At 44.3% G+C, this 16,600-nt stretch overlaps 1 protein-coding gene and 1 long non-coding RNA gene across 2 annotated transcripts in view; both read left to right on the top strand.

Moving 5' to 3' along the window:
* TTC17 (tetratricopeptide repeat domain 17) overlaps window positions 1–6,581 on the top strand; it is a 55,486-nt gene extending 48,905 nt beyond the window's left edge. The window contains exons 22-25 of the mRNA XM_040067064.1: window positions 134–217; window positions 1,690–1,809; window positions 3,985–4,128; window positions 5,510–6,581. Of these exons, the coding sequence (XP_039922998.1) occupies window positions 134–217; window positions 1,690–1,809; window positions 3,985–4,128; window positions 5,510–5,641 (480 nt within the window). The 3' untranslated portion in view covers window positions 5,642–6,581. The remainder of the gene's footprint in view (window positions 1–133; window positions 218–1,689; window positions 1,810–3,984; window positions 4,129–5,509) is intronic.
* Window positions 6,582–14,166: 7,585 nt separating this feature from the next.
* On the top strand, window positions 14,167–16,319 carry LOC120754593 (uncharacterized). Its single transcript, XR_005701481.2, has 5 exons — window positions 14,167–14,270; window positions 14,418–14,530; window positions 14,732–14,835; window positions 14,945–15,101; window positions 16,152–16,319. It is a non-coding gene; the product is annotated as an uncharacterized LOC120754593 (long non-coding RNA).
* The last annotated feature ends 281 nt before the right edge of the window (window positions 16,320–16,600 follow it).

Genomic DNA, 16,600 nt, shown 5'->3' with positions numbered 1-16,600 from the left:
GGATAGACAGTGATGTTTAGGTTGAAGCAGATTACAGCTTTTGTAAAAGGCCGGGCAAAAAAGCAACCAAAAAGCAAGGGGATATCTCTTGCCAGGTTCCAGCATCTAAGCACTTTTGCCTCCTCTTCCACAGGTCCTACAGAATCTTGGCAAAGACCACTACTCACCACAGTCACTAGAACAAGTTGGTACTCGAATAGCCAAAGCTTTGGAAAAGGTATGTGTAAAGGAGAAAATGAGAAGTCTGGGCTTACTGCTCATGACTGGCATAGTGGTCAATCTGGTCTCAAATCGTTTGTCTGAAATCCTGCTCAGGGAACGTATTAGTACTTGGACTAGGGATTTGTGTCTATTTAGCATCTGTAATGCCCTCACAGGTATTTTGTTGAGGTATATCCCTGTGCTTACACCATCAAGTGTCTTCTGTGTCTCTCTGCTGAAACTTAAGCTTGTCAAATGTCCCAGTGTTTCCTGCCCTGTAGTGAGCAGCATTGCAGATTATTGACTTATTAAACTATTTCAACAGTTCTCGCCCCTCTTCTTTCTCATTATGCTACATTGACTTGGAGCTTACGGAAAGTGGGGTTAAGCCATGTTTCCCCTCTCCAGTAACTCCTGGCATGCAGCAGTCAGACAGTTCAAGGGGTCTTCCTGTTATTTCAGCCTGCTGCTTCTACCTGGAGCAATGTTGGCCTGAAGTGTCAGGTATGTTCAGGCAGAGGTGTGATACCATGTGCAAGCCTGCACTTCCTGTTCTCCCCAGAGAAATCCAACCTTCCTAGCTAAAGGCTACTAAGGACCTCAGCTGTGAGCCCTAGGATGAGAGAATTAGGGACGTAATTTTCAGAGGATCCACAAAGCAGACAGGGATGCCAGGGATTGCTGTTCTGTATTTACAGCTAGTAGGGACAATATCCCAAACTGAAAACAGTTTGGTGCCATATGACTGTTGGACTGAAAGCTGTTGGGATACCTATTGTGCTTTGAAATTAAAACCAATACAGCTTTGTCCATCCCCTGAAAGAAAAGACATTACTCTTACCCTCATATTACAAGACTTAGTTTCTTTTCACTTTAGATGTATACTAGCTTTTTCTCTGACATGCTAGTTTCCCCTGCAGACACCAAGATTTATCCAAATAATCTGAATGTTCAGTGCAGAAATTAGGAACAGAATTCTCAGTATTTTTCTTTGTAACACAGGGCATGGGAGTCAGCCAGCTAGAGGCTGGGCTTTGGCAGGCTTCTGGACTGAGCTGCATCCCAGGGCATCCTTTCTCTTTCCATTGACTGCAGGAAGCCTACAAGGCTAATCAGCTAATTTAGCTAAGTTTTTTTCCTTCATGTTGGGTAATGTGTGTGCACGTATAGATGCCCAGCATCACAGGGCTGGTTAGAAGCTGTTGGGGCTTCTGAAACCATTGTTGCTGTTGAAAGCTTTTTAACTGCTATTCCTTTCCTAAGGAAATGATGTTGCATTTGGAGTTTGTTTCATTTGGCAGTCTCATTTACCTGGCTCTTGCTATATGTTGTCAGAAACTTTTTGCTGCTTTGAAATAGTTAAATGCTCTTTTTAAGTGCAACATCCTCTACCTCAGTATATCAAATAAATTGTGGAAGAGTGAAAGGTGGGAAGATTATTCACTACCAGTGTTTACATGACAGTTTTTTGTGTTCTTCTCTTGCCAGAATCAGACTTCATGGGTCCTCTCTAGCATGGCAGCTCTTTACTGGAGGGTGAAAGGCCAAGGAAAGAAGGCGATCGATTGTTTACGGCAAGCATTGCACTATGCACCCCATCACATGAAGGTGTGTATGAGTGTGTGCCCATGACTCCAGTGCAAGGATGTTGTGCTTGTCACAGCAGAGCTTTCACAGACTATTGAGAATGCCAGCAGTGTATATCAGGTGTCTCTGATGTCTCTAATTAGATATTAGCCAGCTCAGGTGAAACCAAAATGTTCACCATTTGCTGAGTATGGACTGTATCTTAAAAATAACTTCAGGAAAGGTTCCGTGGAATTTCCTGCGCTTCAGTGGGTTTGACGCCTCTCTGGGCATCCCAGACTTGAAACTTCCTCCCGTTAGTTAGGACTTTAAGTCTTCACCAGCCTTTTTCTGGACAAGTCTTATAACTTCAGATGTGGGAGTATGTTTTCAGGTTATGCTTTTAGAGAGGGGAGTATATCTTCTGGTTGTACTTTTAGAGAATTACTTAAATCCTTGAATCTTAAGCATTTGGGCTGTGAGTCTCAGTTGTACGCTAGTCCTTGACTTTGTGCAGCAGTTCCTTGCTTGAAAAAAAAGGCACTTTGGACACCATCTTCTCTTTGGTGTTTCAGCTGGCTGAAGTACTCTGTACCCTTCACCTTGCCAGGTGCTGTGCTGAGCATTGTAATATCTGCTCTTAAACACCAAGCTCCCCCTTGCAAATTGATAAATGCAATATAGGCTCCTTAGTCAACATAGCAGAGTTTTCTTTGGGACCTGAGCAACAAATTGGGCAGCGTGGAAAATTGTAAACTCCACTGGAATCTTGGTCTTCAACCTTTCTATGAAAATTGGGAGACGAAGTAATTCAAGCTCTCAGGATATTATTAGGAGGATTTAGCCATTAACAGCAGAAATACCTCAACTAAGAAATGCACAGCCCCACTGCAAATCCTTTGTAGGTTTCCTATCATTTTATTTCTTTGCATTATCTATTTAAAACAAGGTTGGAACCAAGACCTAATATATCCAGCTTTTGCTTATTTTCCTGTCTTTCTACGTAATTGGTTCCTCAGGAAAGGAGTCCTTAGCTGTATGATCTGTAAGGGTCAGACTATGGATTGGAAACTACAGTTTGGCAAGACTATGGTGGAGTAGTGCTGTTTTCTAGAAGTATGATATAATGTTGCTTGGGACGGTATGACTCTCCGAATTTGTGCCTTGTTCTTGTCCTCTATATTGAAGCTGCCTCCAGAGAAAACTCTGGATCTTGTTTGTAAAGACAGAGCTGCAGCTTTTACTCAGAGTTAGCACTGAATTAAAAGCTATTTTGTCTAGTTTGGTTTATCTTCCTCTTTGCTATTATGCACTTTGGCTACTTGCTCTTGATTTTTCTCATGCAAATAAAAGGTAACTGTGAACTTCTTTTGTGATTCTGACTTCCATAATATCTGCTTTGCAGACATGAATAACTTGTCCAGAAAAGGTATTCTTTGACATGTGAAGGTCAAGGAATTGGGGATCGCATACATCCAGAGCTTTTTATTGTCCTGTTGAAGGCACCTAAGCCTTGGTACTAAGCGGTATTTTATGCTTTGAAGATGTGAGGCCCAGCTCCCAGAGTGTCTGTAATGGCTGCCAGGGCTCTCCAATTTTTTCAGTCAGACAAGGTCACACTCTGGAAGTCCAGAAAATAAAGAACATACCATCAGTGTCTAGCTGAGAAAATTTTATTTATAGCATCAATATTTATTTACAGCATCAAAATAACAATTCTGTGGCAGAGGCAGGACAAAAAAAATTATGCATCTGTTGCACTAATGGTTAGACCATGTTTTCACTTCCCTGCAGTCCCCTTTGTTTGTATCCCCTTTCCTTTTATCCAAGAGCTGAAGGAGGGTATTGAAACAAAACAGCTTCTCTTGGCTCTAAAGAGCGCATCTCATCTTTGGGGAGAAAAATAGTGTAAGAGCTTCTAAAAACTAATTGTACATACACTTAAGTAAGTTAATTTTTGAGTTGTTTTTTCTGTCCAGTGGTAATGTTTGTCACTATTGCGAGTGGATGTGGATGTGAATGTGAAGTATTTTGTTTGTAACTCAGGCCCAAATGGAGTTTTGTATTAAAATAGGTCTGGATCATTACTCTCAACATCAGAAGAGAGGGGAGTGGGTAGGATGAGTGTGGCTTGGTGGTGGATTGTTCTGTTTGTCTTGCTGATCCTGAGACAATTGCAATGGAAGGAAACCATTTGTTGCTTCTCTTCTCCTCCAGGACGTACCACTAATAAGCCTAGCAAACATCTTCCACAACGCCAAACTCTGGAATGATGCCATCATTGTGGCCACCATGGCCGTGGAAATAGCGCCGCACTTCGTGGTTAATCATTTCACACTGGCAAATGTCTATGTAGCAATGGTGAGTGTGCTGCCGCCCAGGTATGGCTGTCTTTGTGATACTATTTGCATGTATGTAGAAGTTTTTATTCTCACAAATAATGTTGAAGGAGCAACATTCAAGAAATTGGGGTATGATCATCAAGAAAGAGTATCTTTAGGAAGATGAAACTTTTATTTATTTTGCTCCTAGTTTAACTTACTATACTCCTATTTCTCATTTAGTACTTTAAGGCAAACGTTTTTATAAACTGGCTTAAGAATGCTGTGTGCAAAGCTTTGTAAAGGCAGTAGCAAACAACTGGTAATTTGGGTTGTCCACCCATCTAAATACAGGATATTTTTATAATACTGGAAAATTAATGATGGATTTGGTCTCTATCTTGAAGAGCTAAGCTTGGACTAATAAGTAAAACCCAGCTTGCAGTTGTGGTGAACAAACACAAGGGAAGTTCATTTTCAGTATCAGGATTATCAATGCCTAATATAATTTGCAGATTGAACTCAAATTTCTTCATACTGTCTATATATACTATTAATATACACCTTTTTTAAAAATCAAGATTTACAGCTTGCCTTCATCTAGTTATTCTTTATGATGTGGCCAGAAATACATATTATCTCTACCTCATAACTAAAGTTACTGAGAAAAGGAACTTAAGAGAAAAAAATAAGTCATGAAACTGACTGAAAGCCCCAGAATGTTTTGGGTCTTTTCTCCTCTCATTTTTCCTCTAATATACTATTGCATGTTGGCATGCTTTCCTAGTTAATAGAAAAGCAGGGTGGCATAGGTAATGAGATTTCAGCTATACAAAAATAGATGCTATTTCCACATGAATGCTTCTAACTACCAGCCTGGAGTCCAGCTTATCAATTGAAATTGTCTAGCTATTGTATGCTCTTTAAGTTTTTTTGGGGGGGGGGGGGGGGGGGGGGGGGGGCGGGGGGTGTTCAGTTTTTACTCTTTTTATTGAGTAATCTTTTTTAAATAATTTCAGGTTGTTTCTAAAAATGTTAACTTTTCAGAAAAGTTGATGGTTTTGCATTGTCAAGATTTTAAGGCTTTGATCTACTCAAATTCTGACTGAAATCTGTTTTTAAAAGTTACTTGCACAGCAAGAATACAGAGGTGTACTATTAAAAAGAAAAGGCGAGAACATTGGTCAATAATTCTCAGCAATAACTCAACTCTTTTCCATGGATTATGCAGAATTGAGTCATTAGCCCAAGAAAATATCAGTTATTTGTGAGAGAAGGAAAAAAATCCTAAATCACAAGGATCGGTTCGGTTACTTTTGTGCATATCATGCTGCACAACTGGTTGGGATGGGAAGGGCACAGAAAATATGTTCGCTGTTTTTAGAATCTGATTCTTTGCACTCTGGTTTCTTTCTTCACAGGAGGAGTTTGAAAAGGCCATGAAATGGTATGAGTCAACACTAAAGCTTCAGCCGGAGTTTGCCCCAGCAAAGAATCGAATCCGCACCATTCAGTGTCATTTACTTCTGAAAAAAGAGCGACGGTCTCCTTAGAGATCAGCATCTTTCTCTTTTTTAAAAATGTCATTATTCTCTATTCTGCTCTTAAGTGTGCTAAGATAAATTGATGAATTGAAATTTTTAACAAGACTGTTAAAAAGAGAAGGGATTTGGATCAAGGGTTCTTTTATTATTTTTTTGTCAAATAGAGGAGCATCTTTGGAAAATATATTTCAGAGACCATAATTTTAAAACATCCTTGTAAATATTAAACCGAGAAACTTCCATGAGTCCATGACCACCTGTAACAGGACCCTAGGCACTGTTAGTTTTTCCATAATGCTCAGATTGGCATCAGCATCCAAAATAACTTGCTTCATGTCTTATAATCTAAGCCACTGGAAATGCAAAGCACACAATGTACCAAATAGTAAGAAGAGATAATCAGCAATTCATCCATGTGAAACTCATGCTTTGTCCAGTCTCGTTCACTCCATACCACATTACCTGCTTTTTTGGAAGGAGAGGAACAGACTTTTAAATATTTATTAAAAAAACATGAGAAACATGAAGCATTTTTGGAATTGTTCATTTCTGTTGGGGAATGAGGAGCAGGAAACAGCAGGACCCTAAAGTCAAAGTAGTTTTTAATCATACTTGCAGGGGAAAAAAAAAAAAATTGGTAAAAATCCCAGTAAGATGTTTTATTTGTCTGTATATTCATAGCCCTCTGCCTCCCTGAGTGGTGGGTTTACTAATTCTTTGTTCACTGTATTTCTAGCCATTTTGGAATAAGGTGCAAGTTTATGCTCACCCTGAGCCATACTTTCAGCTGCCAAGGAGGAGGAGGGACATGGTGTCAAGGTACCAACAGCAAAAATGTCAGGTGGAAGATTTCCAAATCAGTTCTGTCTTTGGTTGGTGGAGGACATGATTCTCCAGAATCAAAAAGGGCACATATTTGAAATAAAATAAATTGTTTATGAACAACTCACAGCTTCTCCTGTACTGTGTGTATCATGCGCCGCTTGCAAGAGTCCAGGTTAGCCTGGAGGAGCTATAGCCTTTCCTTGGGAGCAGACTGAGCTGGGAGCCAGGAAAGCCTTTGACACGCAATGATTTCGTGTGTACCCTTGGAAAATTCCTTGCCTCTCTGTGTTTGACTCTGTTTGTGGCAGAAGGAAATAAGGAAAAGTTAACTAACTCAGCTGTCATGTAACCCACTCCGCAGCTTCTAATGTTAAACATGCTTCTTAGTGATGCTTTTTAAAGAACTAACAATGCTCATGAACTTATTGGGTGTTTTTTCTCCCCCAGTATTTTTCCTGTCTCGTCAATGCAAATTAAGAGTAAGTGTGGCAGTGGTAGAAACTATGACATCAGTGTAGTTTTTATAATACTGGAACTTACTGCTTCATAAAAGAGTCCCTGAATATTCTTATATATGACTGAAGATGAGCAGTTCTAATGCAAATTATACCTCTGTTTTATTGCAAGTATCTAGGAAGCCCGACAGATGTATGAGCAAGTGCTACTGTTGGGTAGATTTTTTATTAAAAATGGGTGAACGTGTTAAATTTTTGTCAACGGAGTTGATGGCATGTCAAATTTTATTCTCTTCCAAGGCTACTGGAAGGCTGAATGCTGTTGGCTGGAGACAGGCATAGCTCTATCTCTGTAAACTCCAAGAGGAAGATGTCTTCACGAAAGGTCTAATATCACCACTAGGATCATGGACTGGGATGATGAATTACAGAGATTTCTGACATAGAGCTGTGGGAGGGGAAGACAGCAAGGCAGGTGCAAGATCTAGAAAGAAAGAGCAAAGGCTTTTCCTTGAATTAATGCGCAGAGTGGCTGCTTTTATTCAGTTTTGTTAACTGGTCTGCTTCACTTCTATAGCGCTTGATAAATAGTTGGGAGTCACTTAAATACATTTGGTAGTACATTTGGTAGTACATTTCATGTACTAGTTTTAAAATATAGTATGCAAGAACTTAGCTTGGTACAGGGCATGTACATTATAACTTGGTTTCCTAATGTATCACTGGGTTAAATCAAGTGGTTGCCACGTGCTGAGCTCTTTCCTATAGCATCCGTCTCACCACTGATGGGAGATGCTGGGATTTAAGTGAAGAGAACCTTAAGAACCTAAAGCACCAATATGTGGAGCACAGGTGGTCATCCATGGCTTTGAAAAAGATGGAATTAAAATAGACCTTTTCTGGATTAGCAAGGATTATGCTCATAGACAATATAGGTGGGTGCTTGAAATTGGCCATTAATTCTCACTCCAGCTTACCTCTTGTTTACTGCAGTGTTTACTAATTTTTTTCTTTAAAAATTGCAGCAAGGTGCACTGTACACAAACATCAAGCAAAATGTAGGAAGACCTAAGTTTGTGTGTGGCCATACTGTAAATTGGTGCCAAGGTGGTAGCAGGACATTGGTGTCCTTGCTATCTTTGCATTTTCAGAGAATTTGCTCATTAGAAATGGTTCTTGAAAACTGCAGTAGTCTGATGAATGGTTTTTCTTCTGAATCTTAGGTAAGTACTTAAATGTGTACTGCCTTAGTCCCATAAAATTTGTACGTATGGATTTTCATTTGCTACATGGCTACTATATCCTCTCTCTGCCATATAACCAATTTTAAAATAGCCTATGCTTCCCTCTTAACTATATTTTCTGTAATTTTATGTAATTCCTGGATGTGTACTGCACAAGCAAGTACATCCAACTGAAGCAGGGAAATAAAAAGATCTACTTGAGAGCATAAACTTGACTTAATGCTAGCAACAGTCTGTGTCTTAAAGATTTCACCCACTGGTGAATCTGCTGGGGAATGCCGGCTTGTGCCCTTGGAGAAGGCTAATGGAGCACTCATCTCCATGCCTTCGACCCTCTACAAATGCCAAGAAGTAGTGTGTTTCAGTGGTTTGTGTTCAAATGTTAGTCAATTAAAATTAATTATGCTGATCCTATGGACAGAAAACAAGTTGGGCAACATGCTGAGATGGAGGCTACTGAATTTTTAAGAGCAAAGGTGTGATTCTCTGCAGGGTAGGTTACCTATTTAGAGAGTACATGCATCTCCTTCCATTTAAGTTTTTTCAAAATAAGCTATGGTAGTTGTCTAGGCTCTGTCTTTCATAAATGAAAAAGATTATTATCTTGAGAGGGTGATCTAACCCCCCTGTTGTAGGGCATGGCAAATTGCCTGTTCAAACTGCCTTTTCCTTTCCTTTGGCTGTTGAGATAACTTTGACAAGCTGAACTTCAGCATGGCTTCAAATAATGAGACTTGGTAACTCTTCACATTGACTGCCTCTGCTTAACATATCACCGAAGCAGTCTGATTTAGGGATGGCATAACCATAGGTAAATGGCAAAACCCTCTCTTCTCAAAAAAAAAAAAAAAAAAAAAAAAAAAAAAAAAAAAAAAGAGTTTTCAGAGCATATCCAGAAATTAAGTACAAATGGGGAAAAAAGTCTCCATTTGTTCGCAGATAGCATCCTTTAAATCCTCAGCATCCTCACAGATAGCCTCTAAAGCCCCTGACATTCAGGGGTCTTTGAGGGAAAATAGTACAGGAAAAGAATCAGACACTTGTATCTATAAAGTGGTTGGTTTTGATTCACTGTTGATGCCTTAGTTGTACTGGTCAGGACTGCACTGATGCCATACAAAAAAAAGGAGACATGAAATACCATATTGCCGTCCAGTGTGACCATAAGATCATATCCAAACAAGAGGTTTTAAAATGCAGTGGAGACTGAGATCACCTGTGGATGCCTTGCATCACCTATAATAGAAAATGGCTATCAGAAAAGTTTCCTGATGCAGCTCGCAACTTTCTTTCCCCACTCTATAACCTTCCCTCTTTCCCTCTCACAGGAAAAAGATTAAAAACAAACAAGAAACCCACAACTTCTAAGAATGGAATGGTATGGTACAGTATGGTATGGCTGAAGATACCAGTTTAGTTTTGTTGCTGTATTGTCATGCTTTTGCTTCCTGCAGTTTACAGTAGCTGCCATTAACTTGTCCGGGTACCAACTTAGGAACCCCCCCAATTTGGGTACCCGGGTCAGTAATGTTCCTACCCTTGTTGCTGCCCTGTACGACTTTAGGCAACATATTTCCCCTCCTTGCTGTACCTCTCCCTCCCATCCCTCCCACACATTGTCTGATGTCTTTTTAGAACATATGGGGGAGTGGTTGGAACTGAAATTATTGCTGTTTATGAATTTGTGTGAGAAACAGTTGTAGTGTCAGAGATTACAAATAGTGGCAACCCAAATTAAGAACAACCTGTGAAACAGGGAACAGGCCCAAGTTTAATAGTCTGTATCAGCACTGAAAGAGTGAAAATGCTTTAGAAGAACTTGCCTGGGAATTCAGAAAAACACAAGCTCCTCTTCTGCAGAGCTATTGGATGTTGTGTGGCGGGTCCAAGTGATCCTCGCATCTCAAGATGTGTCTTCTGGAGTGCCGCAGGTTGTCTTGTTTCTTAGAGGACCAGCTGGCCATATTTGAGTCAATGAGACTCTCTTAGAAACGTTCCCCAAGAAAAGGCTTTGTCACTTGTGGGATTGGTTTTGCTGAGTTTTATTTTTACTCTCAATTTGCTGAACGTACTCAAGTGTGCCAGTATTCGTTCAAACAAAATGGTTTGGGGTCTGTGAACACTGAGGCTTATGAAGCTTTCCTATCAATTTGTTGTTGTCTTGCTGGAGTCCAGTGGCTGGTCATCTGTGAGAGCAGACAGAAAGTTGTGCAAATGATTACCACAAAGGGGCAGGCAGTGAGTTTGGGGGCAATTTGTTTTCACTACCATTTTTAGGGAATCTGTACAAGAGTAGTACGACCTACATTCCACACAAAGAAAGTTAAGAAAATGACAGTCTGAAATTAAGGGAGAGGCTTCTTGTACTTTTAGCTTTTTTTCATTTTTAAGTGTCAAAAAGCTCAGGATTGATTAGGAGCAGTGTTTTGATATGGCTGACTGCTTAAAAAAAGCATTCCCTCAAATTTTTGCAAGTAGCTGTTTTTTTTAAACTTTTAAACCTAACGATCTACTTCTGGATCCCAGAGCAAAAATAATAGTATTCACGTTCAGTAGTCCCAGAGGAGGTGCAATGACAGTGCCACAGAAGGAATAGTTTCAATATACAAGTGAGCAGGAGTTAGCTTTGTGATACTTATAATCTAGGGATATTTTCTTAATACAGGTGTTTTGATTTGTTGAGGTTTTTTTTCTTTCTGGTTTCACGGTTCTCCTTCCATGTTCAGTCCTTCAGAATCAGGTTCTTACTAGTCTAACAGAGTATTGCTGCACATGTTTATTTGTGCCTGTGGCAGCCCAGGTACTTCACAGAAGAGCCAGTCTCTGCTCTGAAGGGTGTACAGCCCCAGACATTGGCCCACAGAAGAATTTCAGTGGTTACTGGTGCCTTAGCCAGGGATCAGACAGCTGTTGAGTCTAACCTTCTGGCCACACTCCTCCATGGTGACACCACTGTTGGTTTTAAAATCCAAGCCGTCCACATCTCTCTGAGAATACTACTCTGACAAATCAATGATCATTATTCTACTACAATTCAGTGGAAAAATTTTACCTGTTCTGCTTGTTGATCTAAATCCAATTATGTCCTCTCTCTCTAATAGTCTAATTCTACTGTTGTTTTGTTTTGTTTTTCTTTTTTAAAAGAAATTATTTCCCAGAGCTGCAGCTGTTACAGATTACAGTATGATAGCATGAGTTACCACTCTGTCTTAGGAGTGCATTTTGCTGTGCCCCGTCTTGTGATCCATATGCTGAGGAGCAAAGCTTTGATATATGAAAGTTGCTAAGGACACTAACTTGTGGGCAGATGCAATCCAAACAGTCTAAATAGATGGAGGACCCAGTCTTATCCCACTGCTATGCTAGAAGCTAATGTAGGAAAATATTTTCTCTGTGAAAACAGAAAAGAAACCAGGCCTTAGTGGTGAGACTCATGAAGAAGGGAGAGGAAGCTCCAGGTAGAAGAAGCAAGGAAGACAAGGGTCCTGCTTTTTGTAGCATCAGAGACTTTCTGGTGGCAGAACTAGACAAGGTAAAAAGGACAAAGCAGTGGCCTGAGTGGATGGTTCCGTCTAGTTGTCTGGACACATCAGAAAACAAGAAGGACACCTGAGAAGGCGTGGATCAGCGCTGCAGAGCCATTGCAGACAGTGGGGCACCTGGCATTGGCATGCATTCCTGCATGGTCAGTATGTCTGTGGAGTTTGGAGGGCCACAGCTGCTCAGCCTCCCTGGCCAAGGGATGAGCGTAACTGCAGAAACGTCCTGTGAGCACTGGAACGGAAGCTCCCATGGTCACTTACATCCAGGAGTTCCAGAGGTCAGTTTCCAGTGAGAAGTGTTTGTTCTTTTTGAGCCTGCTACTTCTTGAGTTACAAAAGATCATTAACAGCTTTTCTCCCTCGCCTTTTCTGTGACATGCTCATCTAAGACACGCTTTCCTGACTAAACTGAGGCATGACCAGACTCAGCTTAGCTTTTAGCCTGCTGACTTCTTTTGGGAGGATGGGATACTCGCTTAAAAGCATTTTTAATTTTTTTTTAAGAAGACCGTAGTACAGCATCCATAATCTGGGGTTTTTTTTCTGTCTTCTCAACTTAGATTGAAGTTGCCTCTGGAAAAGAAAGGTCAGGACGTGATTCTGTTAACTTAGGTGTTAACACCAGCGTGGCCACTCTACACCTCACACACAGAAAGGCATCTTCTGGCCCACTCACTCTTGCCCTCTTTCTTGGGGACCTGCAAATAGTGAGTTCTGTGTCTTGTGTGACATGGGGACCTCTCTGCCTGCAGGCAGTTTTCTGTGCAAGTGGATGGCGGCAGGGTGCGTATACCCTAAGCATGGCTGGATGCACACGCTGGCACAACAAAAAGTACCCTGCCTCAGTCGCTGAACCAGTTCTATTCACTATTACACTGCCAAAATGAGAATTGGGTCTAAAATCTATTTAATCTGTGTGTTATCTCTTGATTACAGTAGTGCCTTACAGTCCTTTTCAGTGATCTGAGAGAGGTGAATTGAATGATCTTCCAAACCCTACCTAATTAATTCCTGTCGTCATAGGGCATTTTTAATTATTTGGAGCAGCTTAGTCAGCACATCAGGTTACAAGAGCTCAACAAGAATTCTTATCCTTGTCACTGTGGGTTTACATGGGCCTTCCTAGGAATATCTATAGCAACAACCCCCTACACCTGCCTACAATAACCAACCTTAACAGGAGCGTCACTAAAAGCTCTTAGAAAATTGGGTGGTTGCAACCCAAGTGGCAGCATTTCCTCAGGAGCAGATCAGAACAGCAGCGCTGCTTCTGGTACCCCGACAAAGAACCCTCTGTCGCTTTTCATGAACAGGATATTTTGTGCCTTTAGAAGCCTAGAGTGTTTCTTATGAAATAGTTTCTCCTAAAATGTTTCAAAGACATTTTGACCAGAAGAACAAACAATTTGGTGTATTTTAGTGTAGGCAAGGCTTGCTTTCTTCAGCTGGAGGACCTGCAAGGGACAAAAATAAGGGAAAAAACCCAAATGGGGGGGAGTTCCTTTAGAAACCCTCCAGAAGAGAAGCCAAGACAAACCCCTTCTATTTGCCTGTAATTTCAACCTTCCTCCGTGCTGAGCAGAGGAGTAGAGCCTGCCCATTCCATTCCCTGTGTGAATCCAGGGACAGGGCTTTTATTTTCTTTCCATCTTTTTATTTATTGACTTAGCCCTGAGCTTTTTTTTAATATCTTTTTAACTGACTGCATAGGCAGTTGTAGTTCTTTCAGTCTGGATAGCATGTCCTAGCATATCAGGTTACTGTGATTTCTTTGTTCAGCACGCAACCCTTCAAGCGGGTGAAAAAGAAGAACAAGACTTTCTAATATTGTCAGCATGACTCTAGGAAGTTTGAGAGGGGAATGTGAAGTGTGAATGAATTCACAATATTCATTTTAAAGTTGATATTACTAGAACGAACAGCAAGGTCACAGCAGATAAAATGGAAATTAATTCATCTCTGTGACTCTTTCACTTCAAAGTGTCACCAGCAACCCTTGATTACCATCTCAGAGCCTTGCTTGCACACTACTCACAAGATTTCCAGTAAAATGGATCCTGGAGGGCATGGCTTGTTTTTTTGGGGGGGAAACCCATGAGCTTTACCATTTTTGCTGTTTATATTAATCCTCCCTTACTTGCAGCAAAGTGGCTTCTTCCCAGGGCTTCAGTAACCAGCTTTAGTTCCCAGGTACCCACATTTCTCTGTGCCCCACTTCATCCACACCATGCAGCTCAGCCACCTCTGAGTGCTGCTGCCAAGTCGGAGCAAGTGGAGGAGTCAGTGAAGGTCGAAGGAAGATGGGGCTCTGGAAAGAAACCAGGCAGTGGCATCTGTCAGCTTGTAAGTGCTTCCCCCTGTTCCTTACTGTCTCCTCCAGCCTCTTAGAGCTGCTGTGTGGGAGGAAAGAGCAGCACCAGCAGCTGGAGGAAAGTGGGAGGAGTGGGAGGAAGAAGAGGGAAGAGCACCTGGGGGCTGAGAGCCAGCCTCGCTGTCTGCTCCCTTTCGCAGTCCCCTCCAGCCGCGTTTCTGTTCCTCACCTAAAGATAACGTCAGAGGGGCTGAGGAGCAGGTAGTGGTGCGAGCAGTGGCGGTGGGGCAATGCCCACTACCTCCCTCCCCCTTGCCGTGCTTCTGTCTTTCTCCATGCCGGGAGAACTGCTGCCACTGATACTGAAGCGCTCCAGCACTGTCATGCCTTGTTCTCTCTGCCTCCAAGTTAATGAATGGGCAGCTGAAGCAGAGACGAGAAGTGGCCAAGGGCAAAATTCGTGTTGCCTCCTCTCTGGACGTATTTGGACTTGGATGGATGGTCTATCCTACTAGGAGCAGGTAAGATTGTCCTATCCCAGTACACCTATGCCATCCCACAGACTGTCCCAGCACCTTCCCGGGGGGAGTCAGTGTGGTGTGAGGGTCTTGCAGCTCTTTGCCAGTCTGGGCACACCAGGTTTGTTGAGCTGTGGTCATGCCACCTCTTCTCCTCCTCTGCTACGACTGTCCTGGTCTCCACTGACAGAATCACTTTTGCAGGGCCCCGTTTTCGCTCTGCCTTTCTCTGTGTGCTCACTTCGGCCCTGTGACTCCTTGGTAGCGCAGCTTTTTGCCTACACACCTGCAGCGCTGGAGCCTCCTAGGTACACCCACAGCCCCCTCCCTGCCCTCCAAAGGGTCCTCGTATTGAGCCCCTCGCTGCTGATTCATGGCAGACCTCTGGCTTGTTCCCTGTATTCCTTTCCCGCCCAGGCTTTTGCCAGTGCGACGTGTGCTGGCGACGGACACCGACGAACGCGCCGAGGGTAACGCTGATTCCCCAGTACCCCATCTTCGGGCTGAACTAACACCCTGGGCAGGAGTTTGTCACGCTGGAAAGGGAAGGGGATGCCGTGCCGCAGACGTCCCGGTGCGTCCCCGTCCGGGGAGCGGGGGGATCCGGCCCCTTTGGCCGCCAGGGACAAAAGCCGCTCCCGCCGCAGCTCGGCGGCCCGGCGGCGGCGGGGGGAGCCCGGGGGCGGCGGGCGGCGCCAGGCCCGGCTCGGCCGGCAGGTGGCAGCCGCAGCCCGGCGTGAGGCGGCGGGGCCGGGCGGGGCCGGGGCTCCCGTCGGGGCTCCCCCGCCGCGCTCTGCCCCCGCACGGAGCGCGGCCCCAGCCCGCTGGGCTCGGCCCCACGGGCACCGGGCTGCTCCCCGGCCCACACCGCAGCCGAGGGGGCGCTGCCCTCGGAGAGCGGCGCCCCGGCTCCCCTCCGTGCCCGAGGCGCTGCCGCGGGGTTCCCGCCTCGGCTCGGGTTCGCCCCTTGCGGGGGGGATGGGGGGGGAGGCAGGGGGCTGATGCGTTCTGGGATTTGGGGGACGGAAGCCCTCGTGGTAGCTCTGTGGGAGCGCCAGGTTTTGCGGGGGCGTTCCTGAGCCCCGCTGCCTGGGGCCGCCCGCGCTTCACCCCGCAGCCCGGCTGGAAGCCCCGGGTGCGGGACAGCCCTGGCCGCGGGAATTCCTCCGCCCCGTCCCCGCCTGCCCGCCCGGCGAAGGGCCCCGAGGGAGGCCCGGCTTCCCCGCGGGCACCGCAGTGCCCCGGCGCAGGGGGAAATCTTCTCTCCCGCCCACACTGTCTGAAACCCGGGGGATGCGGGTGCCGGGGCTGGAAAGGCGGGGGCGGCGCGGTGCTGCCGGCGATCCCCTGTGGGGCAGGTGGAGTCCGGCACTGCACTTCTGAGGGGTTTACCCACTTCAGCTCTAGATTCTGCAAGGGAAGGGTTTGCCCATGGAAGGTTTCTCCGGGCCATCCTTCCAGCCCACGGAATGCTCCTTTGTGCATCCTCACGCCGATCCGCCCTTCGGGCTGCGCTGTGCGATTCTCTCGCTTTTCTCTGTGGGTTGTTGTTTTGGCCAAAACTTCAGTCACTGCTGGGCTAATCTTAATCTATTTCACGAAGCTCACGATCTCTGCTTTCCAGATGACCCTCCCCAGCTTTTTTTACCGGCTCGATGCCTCACCTCTGCGTGCCCTCCAGCTTCTCACAGCAGCCTGTCTCTCCAGAGCCCAGGGAACAGCCCACTGGCAGGGAGTTCCCTGCTCACCTTTACTGCCTCTGGAGCGGACAGAGACATTATCCAGCACTGCATCTGCCCTGAAATGCCTGTAATTCAGAACACAAAGCACCTCAGGCTCTGTCAGTTTCAAACATTTCGGGCTGGATTCCTGCTCGGAGAATGACACCAATTTCTTCCAAACTGTTTTAAATTCAGTCAAAAAAAAAAAAAAAAAAAAAAAAACAAACAGGAGAGTCATGCTTCGAGCTGGACTTTACTTGGAACCCGGGAGCAAAACATCGGGTCTTCTCACCTGATGGTCACCAATCCTGCTGCGACAGGTAATAGCTGCCTTTTGGAGACCTAGAGGAGC

Source organism: Hirundo rustica, chromosome 6 (assembly GCF_015227805.2).
Source record: "Hirundo rustica isolate bHirRus1 chromosome 6, bHirRus1.pri.v3, whole genome shotgun sequence".
NCBI lineage: Eukaryota > Metazoa > Chordata > Aves > Passeriformes > Hirundinidae > Hirundo > Hirundo rustica.
This window is presented reverse-complemented; position numbering and strand designations above follow the sequence as displayed.